This window comes from Hordeum vulgare, chromosome 1H (assembly GCF_904849725.1).
Source record: "Hordeum vulgare subsp. vulgare chromosome 1H, MorexV3_pseudomolecules_assembly, whole genome shotgun sequence".
Taxonomy (NCBI): domain Eukaryota; kingdom Viridiplantae; phylum Streptophyta; class Magnoliopsida; order Poales; family Poaceae; genus Hordeum; species Hordeum vulgare.
This window is the reverse complement of record NC_058518.1, coordinates 416,326,511-416,352,532: the sequence shown is the minus strand read 5'-3', so window position 1 is coordinate 416,352,532 and position 26,022 is coordinate 416,326,511. Positions and strand designations below refer to the sequence as shown.

At 44.0% G+C, this 26,022-nt stretch overlaps 1 protein-coding gene across 1 annotated transcript; it reads left to right on the top strand.

Annotated features, from left to right (window-relative positions):
• The first annotated feature begins 15,795 nt into the window (after positions 1-15,795).
• LOC123441522 (autophagy-related protein 18h-like) lies at positions 15,796-23,830 on the top strand. Its single transcript, XM_045117923.1, has 9 exons — positions 15,796-16,334; positions 17,064-17,525; positions 17,634-18,068; positions 18,192-18,437; positions 18,523-19,347; positions 19,423-19,586; positions 22,351-22,475; positions 22,559-23,182; positions 23,286-23,830. Exons 1-9 carry the CDS (start codon positions 16,161-16,163, stop codon positions 23,288-23,290), a joined length of 3,060 nt encoding a protein of 1,019 aa, XP_044973858.1. The 5' UTR covers positions 15,796-16,160; the 3' UTR covers positions 23,291-23,830.
• The last annotated feature ends 2,192 nt before the right edge of the window (positions 23,831-26,022 follow it).

Below are 26,022 nucleotides of genomic sequence, written 5' to 3'. Positions count from 1 at the left end.
TATAATAAAGAGTGTCTTAGTCAAGGGCTTTGCTTTGTGCAATGATCAAAAAGTATGAAAAGAACGATAGCATGAAAGATCATGAGACGATCTTATGGAAAGTGATAACTTCACTTATGACATGTATGATGATTGAAACTTGTTGAGAATAAATCAACATAGACCTCGGTCATTGTTGCAATTAATAAGAAGTAATAAGGAAAGAGAGGTTCACATATAAATATATCATCTTAGACACTTTTTACAATTGTGAGCACTCACCAAACTATTGCATGCCTAGGAGTAGATGTTGGAGAAGGAAGACAACATAATGAATTGTGTTTGCTTGGTTCCAAACAATGTTATATGATTAGAGATCCCTTAGCATGTGACGATTGCTTCCACCTCATATGAGCCAAAACTCCCACACCAAGTAGAGATACTACTTGTGCATCCATAAACCTCCAACCCAGTTTTGCCATGAGAGTCCACCATACCTACCTATGGATTGAATAAGATCCTTCAAGTAAGTTGTCATCGGTGCAAGCAATAAAAATTGCTCTCTAATATGTATGATCTATTAATGTGTGGAAAATAAGCTTTGTACGAACCTGTGATGAGGAAGACATAAAAGCGACAGACTGCATAATAAAGTTCTTTATCACAGGAGCCAATATAAAGTGACGTTCCTCCGCACTAAGAGGACACGCATTCAAACCTCAAAAGCGCATGACAACCTCTGCTTCCCTCTGCGAAGGGCCTATCTTGTACCTTTACTTTTTACCCTTGTAAGAGTCATTGTGATCTTCACCAATTCCCTTTTTGCCTTTGTCTTGGCTACCGTCACATGCTTGGGAAAGATCTATATTCATATGTCAACGTGGAGTTGAGTACTTATACTTTATTGTTGTTGACTTTACCCTTGAGGTAAATCGTTAGAGAGGCAAAACTATAAGCCCCTATCTTCCTGTGTGTCCAGCTGAAACTTTGACATCATGAGTACCACGTGAGTTATAACAATTGTGGAAAACAAAAGAGATGATTGAGTATGTGGGTTTGCCTTACAAGCTCTTATTTGACTCTTTCTGATGTTGTGATAAATTGCAATTGCTTCAATGACTATGGACTATTGTTGGTTACTTGTCGGTAAGGTTCTTGCTTCATGCTTTGCTTTGTGAAGGAATAGTTACTTTCCCATAAGAGTCTTTATGATGTATTGTTGTTCTATGTGTGATCATGATGCCCTCATGTCCGTATTATGTTTTATCGACACCTTCGACCCTCAACATGTGGACATGTTTATGGAACTTGGTTTTCGCTTGAGGACAAGCGAGGTCTAAGCTTGGCGGAGTTGATACGTCGATTTTGCATCATGCTTTCATGTTGTTATTTGTTGCTTTTTGGGCTGTTATATTATTTGTGGTACCATATTTATGCCTTTTCTCTCTTATTTTGCCAGGTTTATTTGAAGAGGGAGAATTCAGGCAGCTCGAATTCTGGACTAGAAAAGGAGCAAATCCTAGTCCACTATTCTGCACATCTCCAAATGCCCTGAAAAGTTACGTGGCTTTTTTGGAATATATAAAAAACACTGGGCAAAAGAACTACCGGAGGGGGGCCACCAGGGCTCCACAAGCCCTGTCACCGCCACCACCCCCTGGTGGCAGAGTGGGGGCTTGTGGGCTCCCTGACGGCCCACTAGCCCCCCTCTTTTTCTATATGAAGCATCCTGGTCCAGAAAAATCAATCGGGAGCTTTTTCGTGGTTTCGCCGCCGCCACGAGGCGGAACTTGAGCAGATCCAATCTAGAGCTCCGGCAGGATGATCCTGCCGGGGAAACTTCCCTCCCGGAGGGGGGAATCGTCGCCATCATCATCACCAACACTCCTCTCATCGGAGGGGAGGCATCTTCATCAACATCTTCATCAGCACCATCTCCTCACCAATCCCTAGTTCATCTCTTGTAAACAATCTTCGTCTCGCGACTCCGATTGGTACTTGTAAGGTTGCTAGTAGTGTTGATTACTCTTTGTAGTTGATGCTAGTTGGATTACTTTGTGGAAGAGTTTATGTTCAGATCCTTGATGCTATTCATTACACCTCTGATCATGATTATGATTATGCTTTGTGAGTAGTTACTTTTGTTCCTGAGGACATGGGATAAGTCATGCTGATAATAGTCATGTGAATTTGATATTCGTTCGGTATTTGTATATGATGTATGTTGTTTTTCCTCTAGTGATGTTATGTGAACGTCGACTACATAACACTTCACCATATTTGGGCCTAGAGGAAGGCATTGGGAAGTAGTAAGTAGATGATGGGTTGCTGGAGTGACTGAAGGTTAAACCCCAGTCTATGCGTTGCTTTGTGAGGGGCTGATTTGGATCCACTAGTTTAATGCTATGGTTAGACTTTGTCTTAATTCTTCTTTTGTAGTTACGGATGCTTGCCATAGAGGTTAATCATAAGTGGGATGCTTGTCCAAGTAAGGGCAGTACCCAAGCGTCGGTCCACCCACATATCAAACTATCAAAGTAACGAACGTGAATCATATGAACATGATGAAACTAGCATGACAGAAATTCCCGTGTGTCCTCGGGAGCGGTTTTCCTCCTATAAGACTTTGTTCAGGCTTGTCCCTTGCTACAAAAGGGATTGGGACACTTGCTGCACAGTTGCTACTACTTGTTACTTGTTACTCTTTGCTTGCTACATTTCACCTCGCTACACAATCACTTGTTACCACTACTTTCAGTGCTTGCAGTTATTACCTTGCTGAAATCCGCTTATCAGAGCCTTGTGCTCCTCGTTGGGTTCGACACTCTTACTTATCGAAAAGGACTACGATTGATCCCCTATACTTGTGGGTCATCATACTGCCCATTACTATTGACCCTCTAACTATCAAGTAGCATAATTAGCATTGCGGTGCGATCATAATTCGGTCAATTTCTCAACTATGATTTGTTTACCCAAGCATAGTTGTTTATCATCTTTTGGGAGAGAGACTGTTGGGGAACGTCGCATGGGAAACAAAAAATTTCCTACGCACACGCAATACCTATCATGGTGATGTTCATCTACGAGAGGAGATTTCCGATCTATGTACCCTTGTAGATCGCACAACAGAAGCGTTAGGAAACGCGGTTGATGTAGTGGAACGTCCTCACGTCCATCGATCCGCCCCGTGAACCGTCGCATGAAACGTCCCGCGATCCGTCCCACGATCCGCTCCGATCTAGTGCCGAACGGACGGCACCTCCGCGTTCAGCACACGTACAGCTCGATGACGATCTCCGCCTTCTTGATCCAGCATAAGGGGCGGAGAGGTAGAAGAGTTCTCCGGCAGCGTGACGGCGCGCCGGTGGTGGTGATGATCTACTCCGGCAGGGCTTCGCCTAAGCTCCACAGAAATACGATCTAGAGGAAAAATTGCGTGGTATAGGGTCGAGCAGCACGTGGCAACGTTGTGTCTCAAAAACCCCCAATACCTCTAGTATATATAGGAGGGAGGGAAGGGAGGAGGCAGCCTCAAACCCTCAAGGTTTGGCCGAAATTGGAGGTGGAGGAGTCCTACTCCAATCCTCCTTGGAGTAGGATTCCACCTTCCCACTTGGAAGCTCTTTCCACCTTGTGTTTTTTCCTTCTCAAACCTTATGGGCTTAGTGGGAACTTATTCCAGCCCACTAGGGGGTGGTTTATCTCTTCCCATAGCCCATGAGACCCCTTGGGGCGTGACACCCCTCCCGATGGTCCCCGGCACCCCTCCCGGCACTCCCAGTACATTACCGGTAAGCCCGAAACTTTTCCGGTGACCAAAACAGGACTTCCTATATATCAATCTTTACCTCTGGACCATTCCGGAGCTCCTCGTGATGTCCTGGATCTCATCCAGGACTCCAAACAACTTCCGGTTACCAACAACTATAACTCAATTATACCAAAACGTCACCGAACCTTAAGTGTGTAGACCCTGCGGGTTCGAGAACTATGTAGACATGACCCGAGACACTCCTCGGTCAATATCCAATAGCAGGACCTGGATGCCCATATTGGATCCTACATACTCTCCGAAGATCTTATCGGTTGAACCTCGGTGCCAAGGATTCATATAATCTCGTATGTCATTCCCTTTGTCCTTCGGTATGTTACTTGCCCGAGATTCGATCGTCGGTATTCGCATACCTATTTCAATCTCGTTACCGGCAAGTCTCTTTACTCGTTCCGTAATACAAGATCCCGTGACTTATACTAAGTCACATTGCTTGCAAGGCTTGTGTGTTATGTTGTATTACCAAGTGGGCCCCGAGATACCTCTCCGTCACACGGAGTGACAAATCCCAGTCTTTATCCATACTAACTCAATGGACACCTTCGGAGATACCTGTAGAGCATCTTTATAGTCACCCAGTTACGTTGTGACGTTTGATACACACAAGGTATTCCTCCGGTGCCAGTGAGTTATATGATCGCATGGTCATAGGAACAAATACTTGACACGCAGAAAACAATAGCAACAAAAATGACACGATCACATGCTACGTTCATAGTTTGGGTCTTGTCCATCACATGATTCGTCTAAAGATGTGATCCCATTATCAAGTGACAACACTTGCCTATGGTCAGGAAACCTTGACCATCTTTAATCAACGAGCTAGTCAACTAGAGGCTTACTAGAGACAGTGTTTTGTCTATGTATCCACGCAAGTATTGTGTTTCCAATCAATACAATTATAGCATGGATAATAAACGATTGTCATGAACAAAGAAATATAATAATAAATAATTTATTATTGCCTCTAAGGCATATTTCCAACAGTCTCCCACTTGCACTAGAGTCAATAATCTAGTCCACATCACTATGTGATTCTAACGAATCCAACACCCTTACAGTTCTGGGTTTGATCACATCTTGCTTGTGAGAGAGGTTTTAGTCGACGGTTCTGAACCCTTTCAGATCCGAGTGAGCTTTACAAATCTTTATGTCATCTTATAGATGCTGCTACTATGTGCTATTCGGAAATACTCCAAATATCTACTCTACTATACGAATCCGTTTCACTACTCATAGTTATTCGGATTAGTGTCAAAGCTTGCATCGATGTAACCCTTTACGACGAACTCTTTAACCACCTCCATAATCGAGAAAAATTTCCTTAGTCCATTTAGTTACTAAGGATAACTTTGACCGTTGATTAGTGATTCAATCCTGGATCACTCTCTGTACCTCTTAACAGACTTGCTGCTAGGCACACATCAGGTGCGATACTCAGCATGGCATACTTTAGAGTCTACTGCCAAGGCATAGAAGACGACCTTCGTCTATTCTCTTTATTCTACCGTGGTCGGGTTTTGAGTCTTACTCAAATTCACACCTTACAACACAGCCAAGAACTCCTTCTTTGCTGATCTATTTTGAACTCCTTCAAAAACTTGTCAAGGCATGCATCTTGTTGAAACTTCTATTAAGCGTTTCGATCTATCTCCATAGATCTTAATGCTCAACGTTCAAGTAGCTCAATCCAGATATTCCTCTGAAAAACTCCTTTCAAACAACCTTTTATGCTTCACAGAAATTCTACATTACTTCTGATCAACAATATGTCAACCACATATACTTATCAGAAATTCTATAGTGCTCCCACTCACTTCGTTGGAAATACAAGTTTCACATAAACCTTGTATAAACCCAAAAGCTTTGATCAACTCATCAAAGCATATATTCCAACTCCGAGATGCTTGCACCACTCCATAGAAGGATCGCTGGAGCTTGCATACTTGTCAGCATCCTTAGGATCGACAAAACCTTCCGGTTGTATCACATACAACCTTTCCGTCGAGGAAAACAATGTTTTGACATCCTATGTGCAATATTTCATAAATAATGCAGCAACTGCTAACACAATTCCAATAGACCTTTAGCATCGCTATGAGTGACAAAGTCTCATCATAGTCTACTCTTTGAACTTGTCGGAAAACTTCCTTGCGACAAGTCGAGCTTTTCTTAATGGTGACTATTCACCGTCATCGTCTGTCTTCCTTATAAAGATCCATCTTTACTTAATAGTCCTATGACCATCAAGTAGTTCTTCCAAAGTTTATACTTTGTTGTCACACATGGATTCTCTCTCGGTACTTCATGGCCTCCAGCCATTTGTCGGAATCCGGGCCCACCATTGCTTCTCCATAACTCGTAGGTTCATTGTTGTTCAACAACATGACCTCTAAGACAGGGTTACCGTACCACTCTGTAGTAGTATGCGACCTTGTCAACCTACGAGGTCTGTAGTAACTTGATCCGATGCTTAATGATCACTATCATCAGCTTCCACTTCAATTGGTGTAGGCGCCACAAGAACAACTTCCTGCGCCCTGCTACACACTAGTTGAAGTGATGGTTCAATAACCTCATCAAGTTTTACCACCCTCCCACTCAATTCTTTCGAGAGAAACCTTTCCTCGAGAAAGGACCCGTTTCTAGAAACAAACACTTTGCTTATTGATCTGAGATAGGAGATGTATACAACTATTTTGGATATCCTATGAAGATGCATTTATCCGCTTTGGGTTTGAGCTTATCAGACTGAAACTTTTTCACATAAGCATCGCAGCCCCAAACTTTCAAGAAACAACAGCTTAGGTTTCTCTAAACCATAGTCTATATTGTGTCATCTCAACGGAAATACGCGGTGCCCTATTTAAAGTGAATGCGGTTGTCTCTAATGTATAACCCATAAATGGTTGTGGTAATTCGATAAGAGACATCATAGTATGCACCATATCAAATAGGTCGCGGCTATGACGTTCGGACACACCATCACACCATGGTGTTCTTGGTGGCATGAATTGCGAAACAACTTCCACATTGTCTTAACTATGTACCAAAACTCGCAACTCAGATATTCATTTCTATGATCATATCGTAGACAGTTTATCCTCTTGTTACGACGAACTTCACTCTGAAACAAAATTGAACTTTTCAATATTTTAGACTTTGTGATTCATTAAGTAAATACTCCTGTATCTACTCAAATCGTCATTGAAGTAAGAACATAATGATATCCACTGCCTGCCTCAGCACTCATTGGACTGCATACATCAAAATGTATTACTTCCAACAAGTTACTTTCTTGTTTCATCTCAATGAAAACAAGGCCTTGCTCATGTGGTATGATTTGCGTGTCTCAAGTGATTCAAAATCAAGTGAGTATAAAGATCCATCAGCATGGAGCCTCTTCATGTAATTTATACCAACATGCTTCAAGTGGCAGTGCCACAAGTAAGTGGTACTATCATCATTACCTTGTATCTTTTGGCACCAATATCATGAACATGTGTAACACTACAATCGAGATTCAATAAACCATTGAAGGCGATTATTCAAGCAAATAGAGTAACCACTATTCTCTTTAAATGAATAATCGTTTTGCAATAAACACGATCCAATCATGTTCATGCTTAACACAAGCACCAAATAACAATTATTTAGGTTTAACACCAATCCTGATGGTAGAGGGAGCGTGCGAAGTTTGATCATATCAACCTTGGAAACACTTCCAACACGTATCATCACCTCGCCTTTAGCTAGTCTCCGTTTATTCCGTAGCTTTCATTTCGTGTTACTAATCACTTAGCAACCGAACCGGTATCCAATACCCTCGCGCTACTAGGAGTACTAGTAAAGTACACATCAACATCATGTATATCAAATATACTTCTTTCGACTTTGCCAGCCTTCTTATCTACCAAGCATCTAGGGTAGCTCCGCCTCAGTGACCGTTCCCCTCATAACAGAAGCACTTAGTCTCGGGTTTGAGTTTAATCTTGGGTCTCTTCATTAGTGCAGCAACTGTTCTGCCGTTTCATGAAGTATCCCTTCTAGCCATTGCCTTTCTTGAAACTTAGTGGTTTCACTAACCATCAACTATTGATGCTCCTTCTTGATTTCTACTTTTGCAGTGTCAAGCATCGCGAATTTCTCAAGGATCATTGTATCTATCCTTGATATGTTATAGTTCATCACGAAGCTCTAGCAGCTTAGTGGTAGTGACTTTGGAGAACCATCACTATCTCATTTGGAAGATTAACTCCCACTTGATTCAAGCGATTGTTGTACTCAGACAATCTGAGAACATGCTAAACGATTTTGAGCTTTTCTCCTTTACTTTGTAGGCAAAGAATCTTGTCGGAGGTCTTATATCTCTCAACAAGGGCACGAGCATGAAATCTCAATTTCATCTTCCTTGAACATCTCTTATGTTCTGCAACATTTTCAAAACGTCTTCGACGCCTTCTTCTAAGCCATTGTGCACTGAACTATCACGTAGTCATCAAAAACGTGTATGTCAGATGTTCGCAACATCCACAGACGACGCTCGAGGTGCAGCACATCGAGTGGTGCATTAAGGACATAAGCCTTATGTGCAGCAATCGAGGACAATACTCAGTTTTATAGACTCAGTTCGCAAAGTTTGCTACTATCAACTTTCAACTAAATTTTCTCTAGGAACATATAAAAATAGTAGAGCTATAGCGCAAGCTACATCTTAATTCGCAAATACCATTAGACTATGTTCATGATAATTAGTTCAATTAATCATATGACTTAAGAACTCCCACTCAAAAAGTACATCTCTCTAGTCATTTGAGTGGTACATGATCCAAATCCACCATCTCAAGTCCGATCATCACGTGAGTCGAGAATAGTTTCAGTGGTAAGCATCTCTATGCTAATCATATCAACTATATGATTCATGCTCGACCTTTCGGTCTCTTGTGTTACGAGGCCATGTCTGCACATGCTAGGCTCATCAAGTTTAACCCGAGTGTTCCGCGTGTGCAACTGTTTTGCACCCGTTGTATGTGAACGTTGAGTCTATCACACCCGATCATCACATGGTGTCTCGAAACGACGAACTGTTGCAATGGTGCATAGTCGGGGAGAACACAATTTCGTCTTGAAATTTTAGTGAGAGATCACCTCATAATGCTACCGTCGTTCTAAGCAAGATAAGGTGCATAAAGGATTAACATCACATGCAATTCATAAGTGACATGATATGGCCATCATCATGTGCTTCCTGATCTCCATCACCAAAGCACCGGCACGACCTTCTTGTCACCGGCGTCACACCATGATCTCCATCAACATGTCGCCACCCGGGTTGTCGTGCTACTCATGCTATTACTACTAAAGCTACATCCTAGCAATATAGTAAACGCATCTACAAGCACAAACATTAGTTTAAAGACAACCCTATGGCTCCTGCCGGTTGCCGCACCATCGACGTGCAAGTCGATATTAACTATTACAACATGATCATCTCATACATCCAATATATCACATCACATCATCGGCCATATCACATCACAAGCATACCCTGCAAAAACAAGTTAGACGTCCTCTAATTGTTGTTGCATGTTTTACGTGGTTGCCATGGGTATCTAGTAGGATCGCATCTTACTTACGCAAACACCACAACGGAGATGTATGAATTTCTATTTAACCTCTCTCCAAGGACCTCCTCGGTCAAATCCGATTCAACTAAAGTTGGAGAAACCGACACTCGCCAGTCATCTTTGAGCAACGGGGTTGCTCGTAGCGATGAAACCAGTCTCTCGTAAGCGTACGAGTAATTTCGGTCTGAGCCGCTTTGATCCCACAATACCGCGGAATCAAGAAAATACTAAGGAGGGCAGAAAACCACACATCACCGCCCACAAAAACTTTTGTGTTCTACTCGAGATAACATCTACGCATGAACCTAGCTCATGATGCCACTGTTGGGGAACGTCGCATGGGAAACAAAAGTTTTCCTACGCACACGCAATACCTATCATGGTGATGTTCATCTACGGGAGGAGATTTCCGATCTACGTACCCTTGTAGATCACACAGCAGAAGCGTTAAGAAACGCGGTTCATGCAGTGGAACGTCCTCACGTCCCTCGATCCGCCCCGCGATCCGTCCCACGATCCGCTCCGATCTAGTGCCGAACGGACGACACCTCCGCGTTCAGCACACGTACAGCTCGATGACGATCTCCGCCTTCTTGATCCAGCAAGAGGGGACGGAGAGGTAGAAGAGTTCTCCCGCAGCGTGACGGCGCGCCGGTGGTGGTGATGATCTACTCCGGCAGGGCTTTGCCTAAGCTCCACAGAAATACGATCTAGAGGAAAAATTGCGTGGTATAGGGTCGAGCAGCACGTGGCAAAGTTGTGTCTCAAAAAACCCCAATACCTCTAGTATATATAGGAGGGAGGGAGGGGAGGAGGCAGCCTCAAACCCTCAAGGTTTGGCCGAAATTGGAGGTGAAGGAGTCCTACTCCAATCCTACTTGGAGTAGGATTCCACCTTCCCACTTGGAAACTCTTTCCACCTTGTGTTTTTCCTTCTCAAACCTTATGGGCCTTAGTGGGAACTTATTCCAGCCCACTAGGGGGTGGTTTATCTCTTCCCATAGCCCATGAGACCCCTTGGGGCGTGACACCCCTCCCGGCACTCCCAGTACATTACCGATATGCCCGAAACTTTTCCGGTGACCAAAACAGAACTTCCTATATATCAATATTTACCTTCGGACCATTCTAGAGCTCCTCGTGATGTCCTGGATCTCATCCGGGACTTCGAACAACTTTCGGTTACCAACACCTATAACTCAACTATACCGAAACGTCACTGAACCTTAAGTGTGCAGACCCTGCGGGTTCGAGAACTATGTAGACATGACCCGAGACACTCCTCGGTCAATATCCAATAGCAGGACCTGGATGCCCATATTGGATCCTACATACTCTCCGAAGATCTTATCGGCTGAACCTCAGTGCCAAGGATTCATATAATCCCGTATGTCATTCTCTTTGTCCTTCGGTATGTTACTTGCCCGAGATTCGATCGTCGGTATCCGCATACCTATTTCAATCTCGTTACCAGCAATTCTCTTTACTCGTTCCGTAATACAAGATCCCGTGACTTATACTAAGTCACATTGCTTTCAAGGCTTGTGTGTGATGTTGTATTACCAAGTGGGCCCCGAGATACCTCTCCGTCACACGGAGTGACAAATCCCAGTCTTGATCCATACGAACTCAATGGACACCTTCGAAGATACCTGTAGAGCATCTTTATAGTCACCCAGTTACGTTGTGACGTTTGATACACACAAGGTATTCCTCCGGTGCCAGTGAGTTATATGATCTCATGGTCATAGGAACAAATACTTGACACACAGAAAACAATAGCAACAAAATGACACGATCACATGCTACGTTCATAGTTTGGGTCTAGTCCATCACATGATTCTCCTAAAGATGTGATCCCATTATCAAGTGACAACACTTGCCTATGGTCAGGAAACCTTGACCATCTTTGATCAACGAGCTAGTCAACTAGAGGCTTACTAGGGATAGTGTTTTGTCTATGTATCGACACAAGTATTGTGTTTCCAATCAATACAATTGTAGCATGGATAATAAACAATTATCATGAACAAATAAATATAATAATAACTAATTTATTATTGCCTCTAGGGCATATTTCCAACAGAGACATCACTAGTGAACATCATTCGACTCCGGTCCATATCACCATCATTGTTTACACCTCCATCCTTTACCGCTTTCATTTACTTTTCCGTTGCAATCACTATTACTTTCCCGCTTGTGTTTTGATCCTTTGCAAACTACAAGGCTGGAGAGATTCACAACCTCTCTGTACTCGTTGGGAGAAAAGTTATTTGTTGTGTGTGCAGGTCCATGTCTTCTGCTAGCGCCAGGGTGGAAGACACCTACTTGTTACCTAGGAGTCCTCCTGGTTCGATAAACCTTACAGTCTTCGTGTAAGGGAACTCTGCTGCTAACTACATCTCACCTTCCACTTGGGGTAACCAACGAGGGGCGAGAAGTATATCCATCAACTCGTCATCACTTGCAAGGCTTATTGTGATGTTGTATTACCGAGTGGGCCCCGAGATACCTCTCCTTCATACAGAGTGACAAACCCAGTCTCGATTCACGCCAACCCAACAGACACCTTCGGAGATACCTGTAGAGCACCTTTATAGTCACCCACTTACGTTCTAACGTTTGATACACACAAGGTATTCCTCCAATGTCCGGGAGTTGCATGATCTCATGGTCATAGGAACAAATATATTGACATGCAGAAAACAGTAGCAATAAACTCACACGATCATATGCTATGTTCGTAGTTTGGGTCTTGTCCATCACATCATTCTCCTAATGATGTGATCCCGTTATCAAGTGACAACACTTGTGTATGGCCAGGAAACTTTGACCATCTTTGATCAACGATCTAGTCAACTAGAGGCTTACTAGGGACAGTATGTTGTATATGTATCCACACATGTATGTGAGTTTCCATTCAATACAATTCTAGCATGGATAATAAACGATTATCATGAACAAGGAATATATAATAATAACCAATTTATTATTGACTCTAAGGCATATTTCCAACACAAACAACCAGGCATCTCCCCTAGGGAAGGGGAATGAGGGAGAGCGGGTTTTAATGTAGATAAGACCGAAGCGAACACACCATATTTTATTTCTCTCTACGGTCAAAGTTTCGCTTGCCACACAGTCACGCCAACTTAATTTAGCCGTACGTAGTGACAGACAACTTATGGAACATGCAAATGCCACACCTTCTGATCTGGCGTCTTCAGAACACGCCAAATGAGTACGCGCGGCAGCAGCTTAGGTTGAGAGGTCGTAGTAAACGACATTACTATTGAATCGTTGAAAACGCTAAAAAATACGACATGTTAGTCTTGCTACGCCAACCTGGTTGACGTGTTCGGTGTTGGTCACGCTGACGGTCAGTCATCGTTGACGGTCAAAGATGCTAAGACGGAAGGCGTGCATACATGCAAGTGAAACGCCTATCGATAAGGCGCTATAGACGGGGTCAGGCGATGAAATAAGATTTTTTGAGAGTCAGTGCGCGACATAAGATCCTTCAGGGGTAATTTAGTAAAAATAATATGCCGACATATGTGAGATGACTTTGCTGAGTGAGAGCATCTCCAGCCGCACCCCCAACAGTCCTCCACGGCATGTTTTTCCATCGACGCCGAAAAATCACCCGAGTCACGCCCCAAGGACGCAGATTTTCGTCGGTTGGGCCCATTTTTAGGCCCGGTGATCCTAGACCGAACCCAGTGCGCTGGGGGCGCTTGGGGGCTCTGGCAGAAAGGGAAAACGGTGCGTGGGCCGCCACTGTCATCCGAAAAACGGTTTTCCACATCCAGATTTGCCCCCCGTGCGCACTACACCTTTCGCCGCCATGCCGATCCCGGCGCCACCCACCTACCTACCGCCGCTAGAAGGCCATCTCCTCGGCGAGAAAGGGAGGGTTCGTCGCGGCTTCGCCCCTGCTTCTGGGCGAGATTTTCCGATGCTCCGGCCACGCGCACGGGTCTACATCTGCCACGCCCGCCAGGTGTTCAGCGATTTGTCTCAGCGATGGAATCCGATGACGAGGAGGCATTCGCGGCATTGCTGGAGGAAGAAGACGATGCCGACACCCGGGACAAAGAGCACCTCATGGTCCTCGCTGCTATGGGCGGCCTGTTCGCGAGCAACGCAAAGCCGCGACGAGGTGGCTCGGCACCGAGCCGACTGAAGGCAAATCAGAGGCATCTACTGGAAGACTATTGCTTGCTCTACACCGACTACTTCGCTGATTCTCCTCTGCACGACGACAAAGTATTTCGGTGCCGTTATCGGATGAGCCGGAAGCTCTTCCTTAGGATTATGAATTCCATCAGGGAGTTCGACAACTAGTTCAAGTGCAAAAAGGATTGCACCGGCACACTTGGATTCGCCTCACTCTAGAAGTGCACGACAACTACGAGGATGCTTGCATACAGAGCTCCCGGCGAGACTATGGACACATGGCCGAGTCCACCACCATTGAGTGTTTGTACAAGTTCAGCAGGATAGTATTGGCAGTGTTTGGACCTCAATACTTGCGATCACCCAATGTTGAAGACACTGCTCAGATCCTAACACAGAATGCAACAAAGGGATTTCCTGGGATGTTCGGAAGTATCGACTGCATGCATTGAAAATGGAAAAACTATCCATTTGCTTGGCAGGGCATGTACAAAGGCGCCAAAGGAGGTTGCAGTGTGGTACTTGAGGCAATGGCCACACAAGAGCTCTGGATTTCGCACTCCTTCTTTGGTATCCCAGGAACTCATAATGACATCAACGTACTGCAGTGCTTGAATGTCTTTACCAAACTTGTTGAAGGTCATGCTCCTCCGGTTAACTATGAGGTCAATGGGTGCCACTATAACAAGGGATACTACCTAGCAAATGACATCTATTCGAGATGATCCACATTTGTGAAGACTATCTCAAACCCTGCGCCAGGAGGCAAGAACTCCTACTTTGCCAAGCGTCAAGAAGCTTGCCGGAAGGATGTCGAGCGGGCATTTGGTGTGCTGCAATCTCGATTTGCTGTTATCCGGTACCCTGCTCAGACTTGGTCGAAAGATCAAATGTGGGAAGTCATGACTTCCCATGTCATCTTGCACAACATGATCATCGACAGCGAGCAGGAAGAGCTAGTGTTTGTCAGTGAACCATATTACATGTAGAGCCCTCTTGCCCAAGTTGATCACCAACTACCGGCAACCTGGACTGCCTTCCTCAACATGCATCAGGAGATCCGAGCCGAGACCCACAGGTGCATCAACAACTGCACTATAATTTGGTGGAGTACCTATGAAGGCTCAAAGACAACGTCTAGCTCGATGTTTGATGAATTATGAGTTTTTATTTATTGAACTATTTTGTTTTGTATTGATTTGTTGAATTATTTTGATTTGTATTGATTTCTTTGATGAACCATGTGATAAAAAATAAGCATTTTTTGAATTTGTGTCGAAACACATCAAATATGGGACGGATATTGGCGGCTAGGAGGCGACCTCGGAGGGATGACTGGGAACCCGTACCTCCCACATTCTTTGATGAATCATGTTGGAGATGCTTTGAGAAGGAGTCCTGGCAGAGCAGTCTGCTAGCACAGTAAAGCAACGAACGAATCTGAATCTGAATCTGGCAAGCTCGTCAAACAACTCCGTGCCCAGCACGGCACCCTCGTTTAATTTGAAATTCAAACAAAACGCCAGCCCAGCCAGCCAACCAGGGCAGATCCATCGTGAATCAGAGTATATCCGCCTACCCACCCAGCATCAGCAGTCAGGATACTCCTAAATCATCTAAAAAAAAAAAGAAAAAGAACAGGATACTCCTAAATCCCCACGTCCACTCCTAGTCGTGCCCCGAGAAACGGCACGGCAACAACGGGATAAGCCAGCCAGCCAGTCATCCCCGCGGTTTCCCCGGTCGCAGCCTTGCAACCCAAGCCTGCTCGATGGCAACACGATGTGCCAACCCCAACGCCATCGCGGATGCGCAACAAACAGTGTGGTAATAAATAAAAATGTTCTTTTTTTGCCACACGAGGAAGTGGGATAGCGTCCGCGGCACACAGGGCGGTCGCGTGGGCAGCAGCTTGCTGCAGCGGCGGGTGAAAGAGAGAGGAGATATCCCTTCCCATATTCCCCGTTGCGTGCAAGCACCCACCCCTCCCCCGGCCCCGCGCACCCGGGACCGGGAGGGGAGGGAAACCGTCGGGTGTGTCACGGGGTGGGGCCCGGGCGGAAGCGGGCGCGGGGGGTGCTGGGCCTGGGGACGGGTAGCGGGGGAGGGCGCGGAGGCCAAGGGGATTGATTTCTCGGGATTTATTTAAGGGAGAAGAGGGAGATAGGCACACGAAAGCAACAGCCCAGCCAAGGGAGAGAGAGAGAGGGAGAGACGAGGAGAGGAGAGGAGACGGAGAGAAGCAAGGCAGCAGCAGGAGGAGTTGTTGGCTCTGGTTCCGGTCTGGTTGGAATCACCGGAGGAGAGGGGAGGAGACGGCGGCGGAGGGAGATGGCCGAGGGCTGACTGGCCGGATCGCGCTGGCCAGAGGGGGGGATCGGCCGGAGTAGGGACACTGCGGATGGTATTGGGCTTGGCCGGCGCCGGAGGCGGCGATCGCGGATGGGCGGCGGGGGCCGCGGGTGCTAGTGCTGGCGGCGGGCTCGGGGTCGGTGCTCGCGTTGGTGGTCTCCGGGGAGGAGGAGGAGCAGCGGGAGATGAAGCGGGGGAAGGGGGGGAGGAATGGGCTGCTGCCGAGCTCGCTGCGGATCATATCGTCCTGCCTCAAGACGGTCTCGTCCAACGCCGGCTCCGTCGCCTCGACGGTGCGCTCCGCCGGGGCCTCCGTCGCCGCCTCCATCGGCCCCCAGGCCGAGGACGAGAAGGACCAGGTCGCCTCCGCCCGCCGCAACCACCTCCAAAACCTTTCTTTTTCTTTTCTTCCCCCCCCCCCCCCCCCCCCCCCAACTGTTGCATACTACAACTGTTGAGGTTGCTACTGGTGTTGGTTCTGCTCAATTATACCCGCACCTGTCGACTTGATTGCATGCCGATTTTTGGTAGGACCTTATGGTCTGTCTGTAATCCGACGTCGTAGATCTTATCCAAGCATAGATTCAGGATTGGATGGCCAACTAATGATGTAGGAGGTCAGTTGACCAACAATGAAGTTAAACTTGTTGCCGCATGGAATTGTTAGTTAATCCTAAGATATACGTACTAGTTGAACGTTTCCATTCCTACTGTGGATGAAATCCTAAGTTAGCTACATGGTCGACAGTTCGGTGAATTCAAAATTTATGTCTTTTTGCGGCTATATAGTGCTGCTGTGATATTGCCAGTTGTCTGTGTGGCACCAATTTATGTCCTTTTCTTTTCTTCACTTATTATGGCATATATGCTACATTTAAGCTCGCATTATGATGGTATGTTTCCTTTTTTTTTGGAATCTGCTCAACGGAGGTATATTGTTTCTGTTGTCCTTATTTGGTTAATGCTTGGTTCATCTGTTTTTATTGTTACAGTCAACCGCTCATAATTGCTTAACCTACCGTGCTGCTCCCTTGTATCATTGCAAATCCGCTCACAGTGTGTCATCTTGACTTCTCATATGTAAACAGGTTTTGTGGGCTGGATTTGACAAATTAGAGCTTCACGCGTCATCTTTCAAGCATGTTCTGCTTGTTGGTTACTCTAACGGGTTTCAAGTGCTTGATGTTGAGGATGCCGCAAATGTTTGTGAGTTGGTCTCAAAACGCGATGGTCCAGTTACCTTTTTACAAATGCAGCCCACACCACTTTACTCTGAAGAAACTGAAGGATTTAGGGCATCACATCCTATGCTTCTGGTTGTTGCTGGGGATGAAACAAATGGCTTGGGCATGGTTCAGGGTGGTCGCTTAAGTGCACTCATCAGGGATACAAGCAGTGAACCTCAAACTGGAAACTGCATTTCCACCCCAACAGTTGTTCGCTTCTACTCTTTGAAGTCTCACACATATGTACATGTTCTCAGATTCCGATCTGCCGTATATATAGTTCGTTGCAGCCCCCGGGTTGTGGCTGTAGCACTTGCAGCACAAGTAAGTTTTCTTGGTGCTCTTATTTCATAGTGTAAATGATACTGTCAAAGATGAACAAACATGTATATTTCTTCTTCCATGTTCTTATATGTTTCTACTACACACCAGATCTACTGCTTTGATGCTGTAACTCTTGAGAACAAGTTCAGTGTCCTGTCTTATCCTTTACAAGGGGCACCTGGGGCAAACATTGGGTATGGTCCAATGTCTGTTGGTTCAAGATGGTTAGCTTATGCTCCCAATGGTCCTGTATTATCAAGCACTGGTCGTCTGAGCCCACAGAACCTCACGCCTTCTCCAGGAGTGAGCCCATCTACTTCTCCTAGCAATGGAACCTTAGTTGCTAGATATGCAATGGAGTCCAGTAAGCAAATAGCTGCTGGTATAATTAATCTTGGTGATATGGGATACAAAACACTATCAAAGTACTGCCAAGAACTTCTGCCTGATGGTTCTAATTCCCCTCTGTCATCAAGTCCAGGAAGGAGATCTGGCAAACTTCCCTCTACTGTGCATCCACTGGAAGCTGACAATGCAGGAACGGTTAGTTGAGGCTTTGGCTATGTTTTTCTTTTAATCTTTGACAACTTTAGCGCATAAAGAAATTTATGTATTCCTTAATGTCCCTGTATTTCATATTAATGTTATCTTATTGAACTTATGTAGGTTATCATAAAGGATGTTACCTCCAAAGTTGTTATATCACAGTTTAGGGCTCACACCAGTCCTATATCTGCTCTTTGTTTCGATCCTAGTGGGACCCTTTTGGTCACAGCCTCTGTTCATGGCCACAACATAAATGTTTTCAGGATCATGCCGACCTGCATTGCTAATGGCTCGGGCTCAAAACGCTATGATTGGGCATCATCTCATGTTCACCTTTACAAACTGTATCGTGGCATGACAGCAGCGGTATGGTTGCACAGAAACTATCTAGTTCTGTAAAAAGCATGTACAACCATGTCATTATTTTTAATAACCTTGTATTTACTTGCAGGTCATACAGGACATATCTTTTAGTCATTTTAGCCAGTGGGTATCTATTGTTTCAGCGCGAGGCACTTGCCATATTTTTACTTTGTCTCCGTTTGGAGGGGATTCAAGCTTGCAGCCACAGAATTCTCACAGTGATGGGCCTCCTCTTGCCCCGTGTCAGTCAAGGCCATGGTGGTCAAAGCCATCCTTTCTTATGGATCAACAGCTTCATCCTGTGCCATCAACTGTGACAAATTCTGTGGTCAGTAGGATAAAAAACAATGGTTCTAGTTGGCTAAATGCGGTCAGCAACGTGGCTGCTTCTGCAAGTGGAAAACTATCCGTGCCATCTGGTGCTATCACTGCTATTTTTTACAATTCCATTTACAAAGGTTCTCTGCCGGCTCCGTCGAAGGCTAATGCTTTGGAGCATTTATTGGTGTATTCACCATCTGGTCATGTTATTCAACATGAACTTCTGCCTTCTTCGGGTTCTGAATCCTCTGATAACAGCCCAACAGTTGGGTCTGGTAGCCATTTGCAGCTCCAAGATGATGAGTTGCATGTTACCGCTGAGCCAGTTCAGTGGTGGGATGTTTGCCGGAGGACAAACTGGCCTGAAAGAGACCAGGACATTGCAAATGTTGTATTCCACAACCAACTAAACAGTATGATGACACCAGACACTTCTGACTGTGAGGATAGTGACCATTCTGATTTCACTCCATCAAATGATGGTGTATCCAGAAAAGAGGTTATGAAAGTTAAAGAAAGATCTAGCTGGTATCTCTCAAATGCAGAGGTTCATATAAACTCATGGCGGATTCCCATATGGGAGAAGTCTAAGGTTGGCCTGCAATGTCTTGATACCATGGCTAAATTTTACAGAATGAATATTGAACAATCTTTCATCTATATGTAGATTTGCTTCTATGTGATGGATCATCCTGCTACAGAGTTGGAGGAAGCTGTTAGCATTCATGGTGGGGAAATTGAGATTGAAAAGCTGGCTCTTCACGAGGTTGAACTCAGGCGGAGGGAACTGCTCCCTGTATTTAAGCAGTTCCACTATCCTGAGCAAAATAGGTAATGTGAAATCATGAAAGAAAATTGCAATTCTGATCTTTTCTGTTTGTTGTCTATGTTACTGTTCTATCTCTGTTAGTTGCTGGCTACTGTTCTATTTTTCAGATAATATTTGTGCCACTATTTATTGATATATCAAGGGACTGAATTTCATACCAATTGTTGCTTCTATGGTCACATTGTATTATATATTTATTAGAACATCTCTGTCTGTAATTGTGCTCTGTTTTGTTATGTATTGCTGTTGTACAGTTGTACACCAAGCTATAGGCAAGTACTACAATACACTTAATTGTAAGTATTATTGTGCAGTGTCTTGATCTATAGTCTAAGCATAGGATGTCAAATTTGTATTGCTAAATATGTTCATAAGTTTGTAAATATCATGCAATTTCTAGTTTGAAGATATCTGACATTTGAACATGAAATTGGAAAATTTAGCAAGTCATGAAAAGGTTACATGTTTCTGTAAACTGCCAACAAGCTCCTGAAGCAATCACACTATTCTGTCACTGCCTGAAATTAGATAACCTGCTGTTGCGGCGCTGGCGTGTGCTGTTGCTCTCAAAAGTTAGAGATGTTGATTCTTTTTTGTGTGTTTCAGTTTACTTTTCTAAAGAATCCATGAATAGGTCATTGTCATTGGCCGTGCATGGTGGGATTGTGTCTAACCGGCTTGTCTTGCACACATTTTAATGGAAAATTATAAAGTTGGACTCACCCAAGTTCTCTTTCAAGCTTTCAAAGCATATGTTTATGTGTGTCACTAAGTCTTATTTATACTTGTGAATTTTGAAACATATTTACTCACATAGCCAAAAGGGCAGCCACTTGAGGAAGAAAGAGCTATAACATGGAAGCTTGATGACTTTTTAAAATTAAATGATTAAATGATCTTAATACCTTTTTCAGTCCTATTTACTTGCTTTGAAGTAGGTTCTCATACCAATAAAAATTGAGATTTTTTTAATTTAATTTGGACTGGAAGTAGTACCATTCAGCTTGGTTTGTACTACCTCTGTTTCTAAATATAGGACGTTTTAGCAGTTGAAATTACAAACAACAACAACAACCAAGCCTTTCAGTCCCAAACAAGTTGGGGTAGGCTAGAGTTGAAACCCATAAGATCTCGAAACCAAGTCATGGCTCTGGAACGTGGATAGCTAACTTCCACGCAACCCTGTCCATGGCTAAGTCTTTGTCGATATTCCAAACCTTCAGGTCTCTCTTAACGGACTCCTCCCATGTCAAGTTTGGTCTGCCACGACCCCTCTTAACATTCTCAGCACGCTTTATCCGTCCGCTATGCACCGGCGCTTCCGATGGCCTCCGTTGAATATGTCCAAACCATCTGAGACGATGCTGGACCAGCTTCTCTTCAATCGGTGCTAGCCCAAGTCTCTCTCGTATATCGTCATTCCGTACCCGATCCTTCCTTGTGTGGCCACATATCCATCTCAACATGCGCATCTCTGCTACACCTAACTGTTGGATATGTCGTCTCTTGGTTGGCCAACACTCCGCGCCATACAACATCGCAGGTCGGATAGCTGTCCTATAAAACCTGCCTTTTAGCTTTTGTGGCACTCTCTTGTCACAGAGTACGCCAGAAGCTTGGCGCCACTTCATCCACCCAGCCTTGATTCGGTGGCAGTTGAAATTGAACTGCAAAAAACGTCTTATATTTAGGAACAGAGGGTGTAGTAGGTATCAGGGACAAAACCCAGCAAAACACACCCGAAACTCTGTTTTCGTAACTCACACTGTATTTCTTAGGTTTTGTTTGCCAATGCATCCATTTGATGAGTTACCTTTTGCTTGCCCACCAGTTACCATGACCATTTGGAGTTCGATGAACGTGGAGCCAGATTATCTGATTATTACTGGATGTATGTTGTGTTGGTTCCTTTTAGCAAGATACACGTAAACTGTTTTAGTTCCCCTGTAACAAATTGTTTAATTTGGACTCGGTGTGAAATCCCCTAATACTAATTTACTAAATCAACTCGGTGATTTCCCAATAATCTACTGGATGGGTTATCTTAGCCTTTTGCTCGAGGGGATCCTTTTAGCAAAATACACATAAATTGTTTGAATTCCTCTCCTGCATACTTTGTCTTACCTCTTGTAAGACATAGTTTGTTGTAATCTGCCAAGAGCGTAGGATATAGTTTATTTGTCAATTGCTGAAGTGTTAATTTGCCAGATTTAGCAAACGATAAGTGCTGCCAATGTCTTTGATGAAATTGGGTAGACCTTGGTTAGATTATCACATTTCTCCTCTGAAATGCTCTTTTATTTGACATCATCAGCTGCTTGAGGTTTGCATATAAACATGTCATGCTTGGTGTTTTTCAGGGCATAGGTTTGCACTATCATATACTCCCTCCGTTCACTATTATATAATGTTCTAATTTTTTTCGAAATAGGATAGAAATTTTTTAGTGTGTTTGTTCACTCATTTCAGTTCGTATGTAGTACATATTGAAATATCCAAAAAATCTTATAATAGTGAACGAAGGGAGTACTTCTTACCAAACCAATTCAATTTTGAATTATCTGGGAGATATTTTACTTGTTAACTCATAATCATAGTGCTGGAAAGAGGTACGAAGCAAATGTTATTCTTGAGTGTTTTACCTTGGTGCTAAGTAGTCAACTATTTTGTGCAAAATTTTGGTGAGTCTTAACTGAAGGTTTTCATCAGTTACTGTATTACAATTGGACTTGGCATGTGAAATAAAGAATATATTGAAACGTGCAGGAATCTTGCAAGCCGACAATTTCAGAATGCATTATCCGGCATCGACAACACACAGTATAGCTTGGCAAAGGATAGTGATGCGTATGGATCCAAACCAGTCCCTCATATATCTGGATTTTACACTGGTAAACATACAATGTGAAATTTAAACTTAAAACTCTCTATCTCCGTTATAATTGCTTATTGGAAGAGATGTTTAATCTTGCAGATATGAGAAAAACAGAAAACATGAATGGTTTGGCTGGGCAGTTATTTTCTGGACCTATTCCTGCTGCGGATTTGCCGCCAAAGGAAAAATGCAATTCTATTGGATCTCCTGAAGCTAGAAATTTGGCTGTCAACCACAAAGTAGATAAAGAGAGCATTGGCTATGTGTCTACACCGATCGGAACAATTGCATCCACCATCATGCCTCAGTCTAGAGAGGGCGTGGATTGTGTACCATCGCACATCAGACCATTGAGCAATTATTCCCTCTTGGATGGACCTCTTGATAATGGATCACCTTCTCCCGCAAGTAACGAATCATGCGGGCCTGAAATAACTAATAATTCTTCAGTAAGCAATGGAACCATTAAGCATATCCCAAATGGGGGTCACTCAAGCGTCAATTCTGGCCAGAATGAAACGCCTGGTTCTGAGAACTCTGGAGAGTTTACCCAGTATTTCCAAGAGGGCTATTGTAAAATATCAGAACTCGATGACTGCCGTGAGTTAACTGAAGCTGTTACTGATGCTGACAGCAGCAGCAGCCACTGCGAGAGAGAGAAGCCCGAGGAAGATGGGGACAACGACGACATGCTTGGAGGGGTTTTTGCCTTCAGTGAAGAAGGTAAATACACTACTCATAGATGATAGAAAGGTCATAACTGAACTTAATTGTTGGTGATTGTACTTCTATGCTTGCGCTGATCTCTGTTCTTTCTTTGTGGCAGGTTGAACTTACAATACCGCTTTACTTGGGATAGATAATGGAGAACAGTTGCCACAATATTCAGTGTGCAATATTATGTAGAAAATGGTGGAATTCTAGTAGGTTTCCGTGGAATAAAGTCATGCCGCGTTGATAATCTAATGTTTGGTACATATTTGAAAGGTGAAGCATGCTTATTTGCCGGAAGAGTTCACTCTGAAGCTTGAGACGAAGATCCCTCCAGGCAATTTACTAATCCGCGGAAGGAAGGGAGTTTGGTGTTTGTCGAGAAGCCGCCACTGCCTGCCACGACACTTTGCCTTTTTTCTGTTTGCTTTGTACATACTGTAAGACCCATTTGTTTCGTGAGATACACTTCTGGGACATTGGATGGTCTGAAAGCCCGGCGAGCCATATTTGTTGACTGCTTCCTGCCAGGGCCTGTGAATGTTCCATGTTTATTTGTACATACTTTCTGTTTTATTAAGAGAAAGGAATGCTAGCAACGATTAATGTGACATAACTGTATAAACATTCAGTAAAAGATTTCTGTTTATGAGGGCGGTATGTACTTCCTTGTGCTTGTGTCGCATGTTCAGAAAATGACTGCTGCTAGGATGGATTTTAATTGCTATTACTCCCTCCGTTCACTATTGTAACACGTTCTGATTTCTTATGAATTGGATGTATGTAGACCGATGAACCATTGGAAACATTTTAAATAGTGAAGTACTATGTACAGTAAAAAACACCCTTATATTATGGCTAATTTTTTTTAATATTGCATTTTTTTTATTCTTTTTGAAAAATAATGCACCGATTTGAAATTTTTCAAAAATAGGCCTGCCTCGGCCACTGCGAAGCCACTGTCGGCCCTGGCGAAGCCGATAAGGCTATCGGCCTGGGCGTGGCCGACTAGTGGCCACTAGCCAGCCCGAGGCAGCCCCTTCCTCTTTCTCCCTTCTCCCATTCTACCTTATCTCCTTTCTCTCTTTCTCCTCCTTCCTTCTTCCCCCACCCAAAAAACCTTCCATTTCCATTTTTTGAACCGTACATTTATTGTGTAAGGAGGAGGGCATCCAAACTATCCGTCTCACTCGCGATGGGGTAGTTTGTGGTGTTTGTTTTGAAGCTATTTTTGGTGATAGTGGTGGAGATTGAGGTGGAGGTTATAGTGGTGGTGGTGGTGGTGGTGGTGTGGGTGAAGTTGGTTGTTTTGGTGGAGTTGGAGGTGGTGGTGTGGGATTATTCTCGGTGTTCGTCAAGAGTCGTTCGTCGTTCATCGTTTCTGCGCATGCTTCAAGGGAAAAATATTTTTGTAGATTAGTGTATTAAGTAGTTTATAAACTTTTAGGTGCTCCAGTAGATTAGTATAAATTTAGTTGTTTAACTAGTTTTAGGTGGTCCGGTAGATTAGTATAAATTTAGTTGTTTAACTAGTTTTAGGTGCTCCGGTAGATTAGTATAAATTTAGTTGTTTAACTAGTTTTAGGTGCTCCGGTAGATTAGTATAAATTTAATTGTTTAACTAGTTTTAGGTGGTCCGGTAGATTAGTATAAATTTAGTTTAGTAAATGAAGTAGTTTAATTATTTTTAGGTTCTCCGATAGATTTGGAAAATATATTTCGGTTTGTCGTTCTTCTAATTTTTTTCCTTGTTGAATAATATGTTAGGTCAGCAGAGATGTCTGATTTAGTGACGTTATGTTTGCACTATGGTCGTGGTACCGTTCAAACAAATGAGATGGGAGCTGATCTTAGTGAATTTCAGTACAGAGAGGTGCAGGTGTCCGCCCCTAAAACATGGTTTGTTAGTTAGTTGACAGAATAGCTTGCGCGATGTTTAGGGTTCAATACTGAAACACACACTGTCGGTGTTCATGCATTATGGACCCGGTCCACTGGTAATATTTTCTGGTATTTGAAGCATATAGAGCGGGACGACCAGTGGGTGCGCTTGTTACAATCTTGCGAGCATAGGGGATGTCATCCTGTGGCCTTCTCCCCGTGCTAAAGCCGGTGACTGAACCTGAAGTGGAACGTAGCTATGAATATGGTGAGAGCAGTGTAGGGATGCATGATTCACAGTCAATTCATGCGTCCCATGCTGGGGATGATGTTTACGAAGCAGGCCAGAGTAGTCAGGCAGAAGGGGGAGATGCAGATGATTATCTCAGTGGTGAGGCGGATGCTGACGAGATAGATGGGCACATGCAAAACGAGATGAATGAAGAAGATATAGCGGGTGATATTTCCGATGAATCCGCCGAATCAGATGGAGAAGAGCACGCACATGAAGTGCCTATTCCTGCATCACGGAATCAGGACTTCTCATCTGCAATGTTGGTGAATGACGGTCATGATTCTGCCTGGCAGTATCACCAGAACAACATTGCAACAGGTGCCCTCTACCCGAACAAACAAGCTCTGAAGGATGCCATCCTTAATTGGGCAATGTCCACTCAAAGGGTATTTGTAGCTCAAGTTTCTTGTCCGGATAAGTTGACAATGGTTTTTAGAAATCAGGGTTGTCCCGCAAGGGTGCATGGATATCTCCCTAAGTACGACACAAGCTGGGTCATAAGTGACTTAGTTAGTCATAATTGTGTTATTCCATGCATCCCTCAAGATCATCTCAACCTTACTTCCACTGTGATTGCTCGCTTGCTTTACAGCGAGATTGTGGAGTGCAAGGCGATGGAAGTGAAGGCTATCCAGAAAAAGTCTTCGTCGGGTTAAAGTACAACATATCATATGGC

Bases quoted from the DNA above. Each gene is read 5' to 3' on its own strand.
- LOC123441522 (XM_045117923.1), top strand. From the start codon at position 16,161: ATGAAGCGGGGGAAGGGGGGGAGGAATGGGCTGCTGCCGAGCTCGCTG. The intron at 17,526-17,633 runs GTAAGTTTTCTT...ACTACACACCAG, and splicing joins CTGTAGCACTTGCAGCACAA to ATCTACTGCTTTGATGCTGT. The intron at 18,069-18,191 runs GTTAGTTGAGGC...GAACTTATGTAG, and splicing joins AAGCTGACAATGCAGGAACG to GTTATCATAAAGGATGTTAC.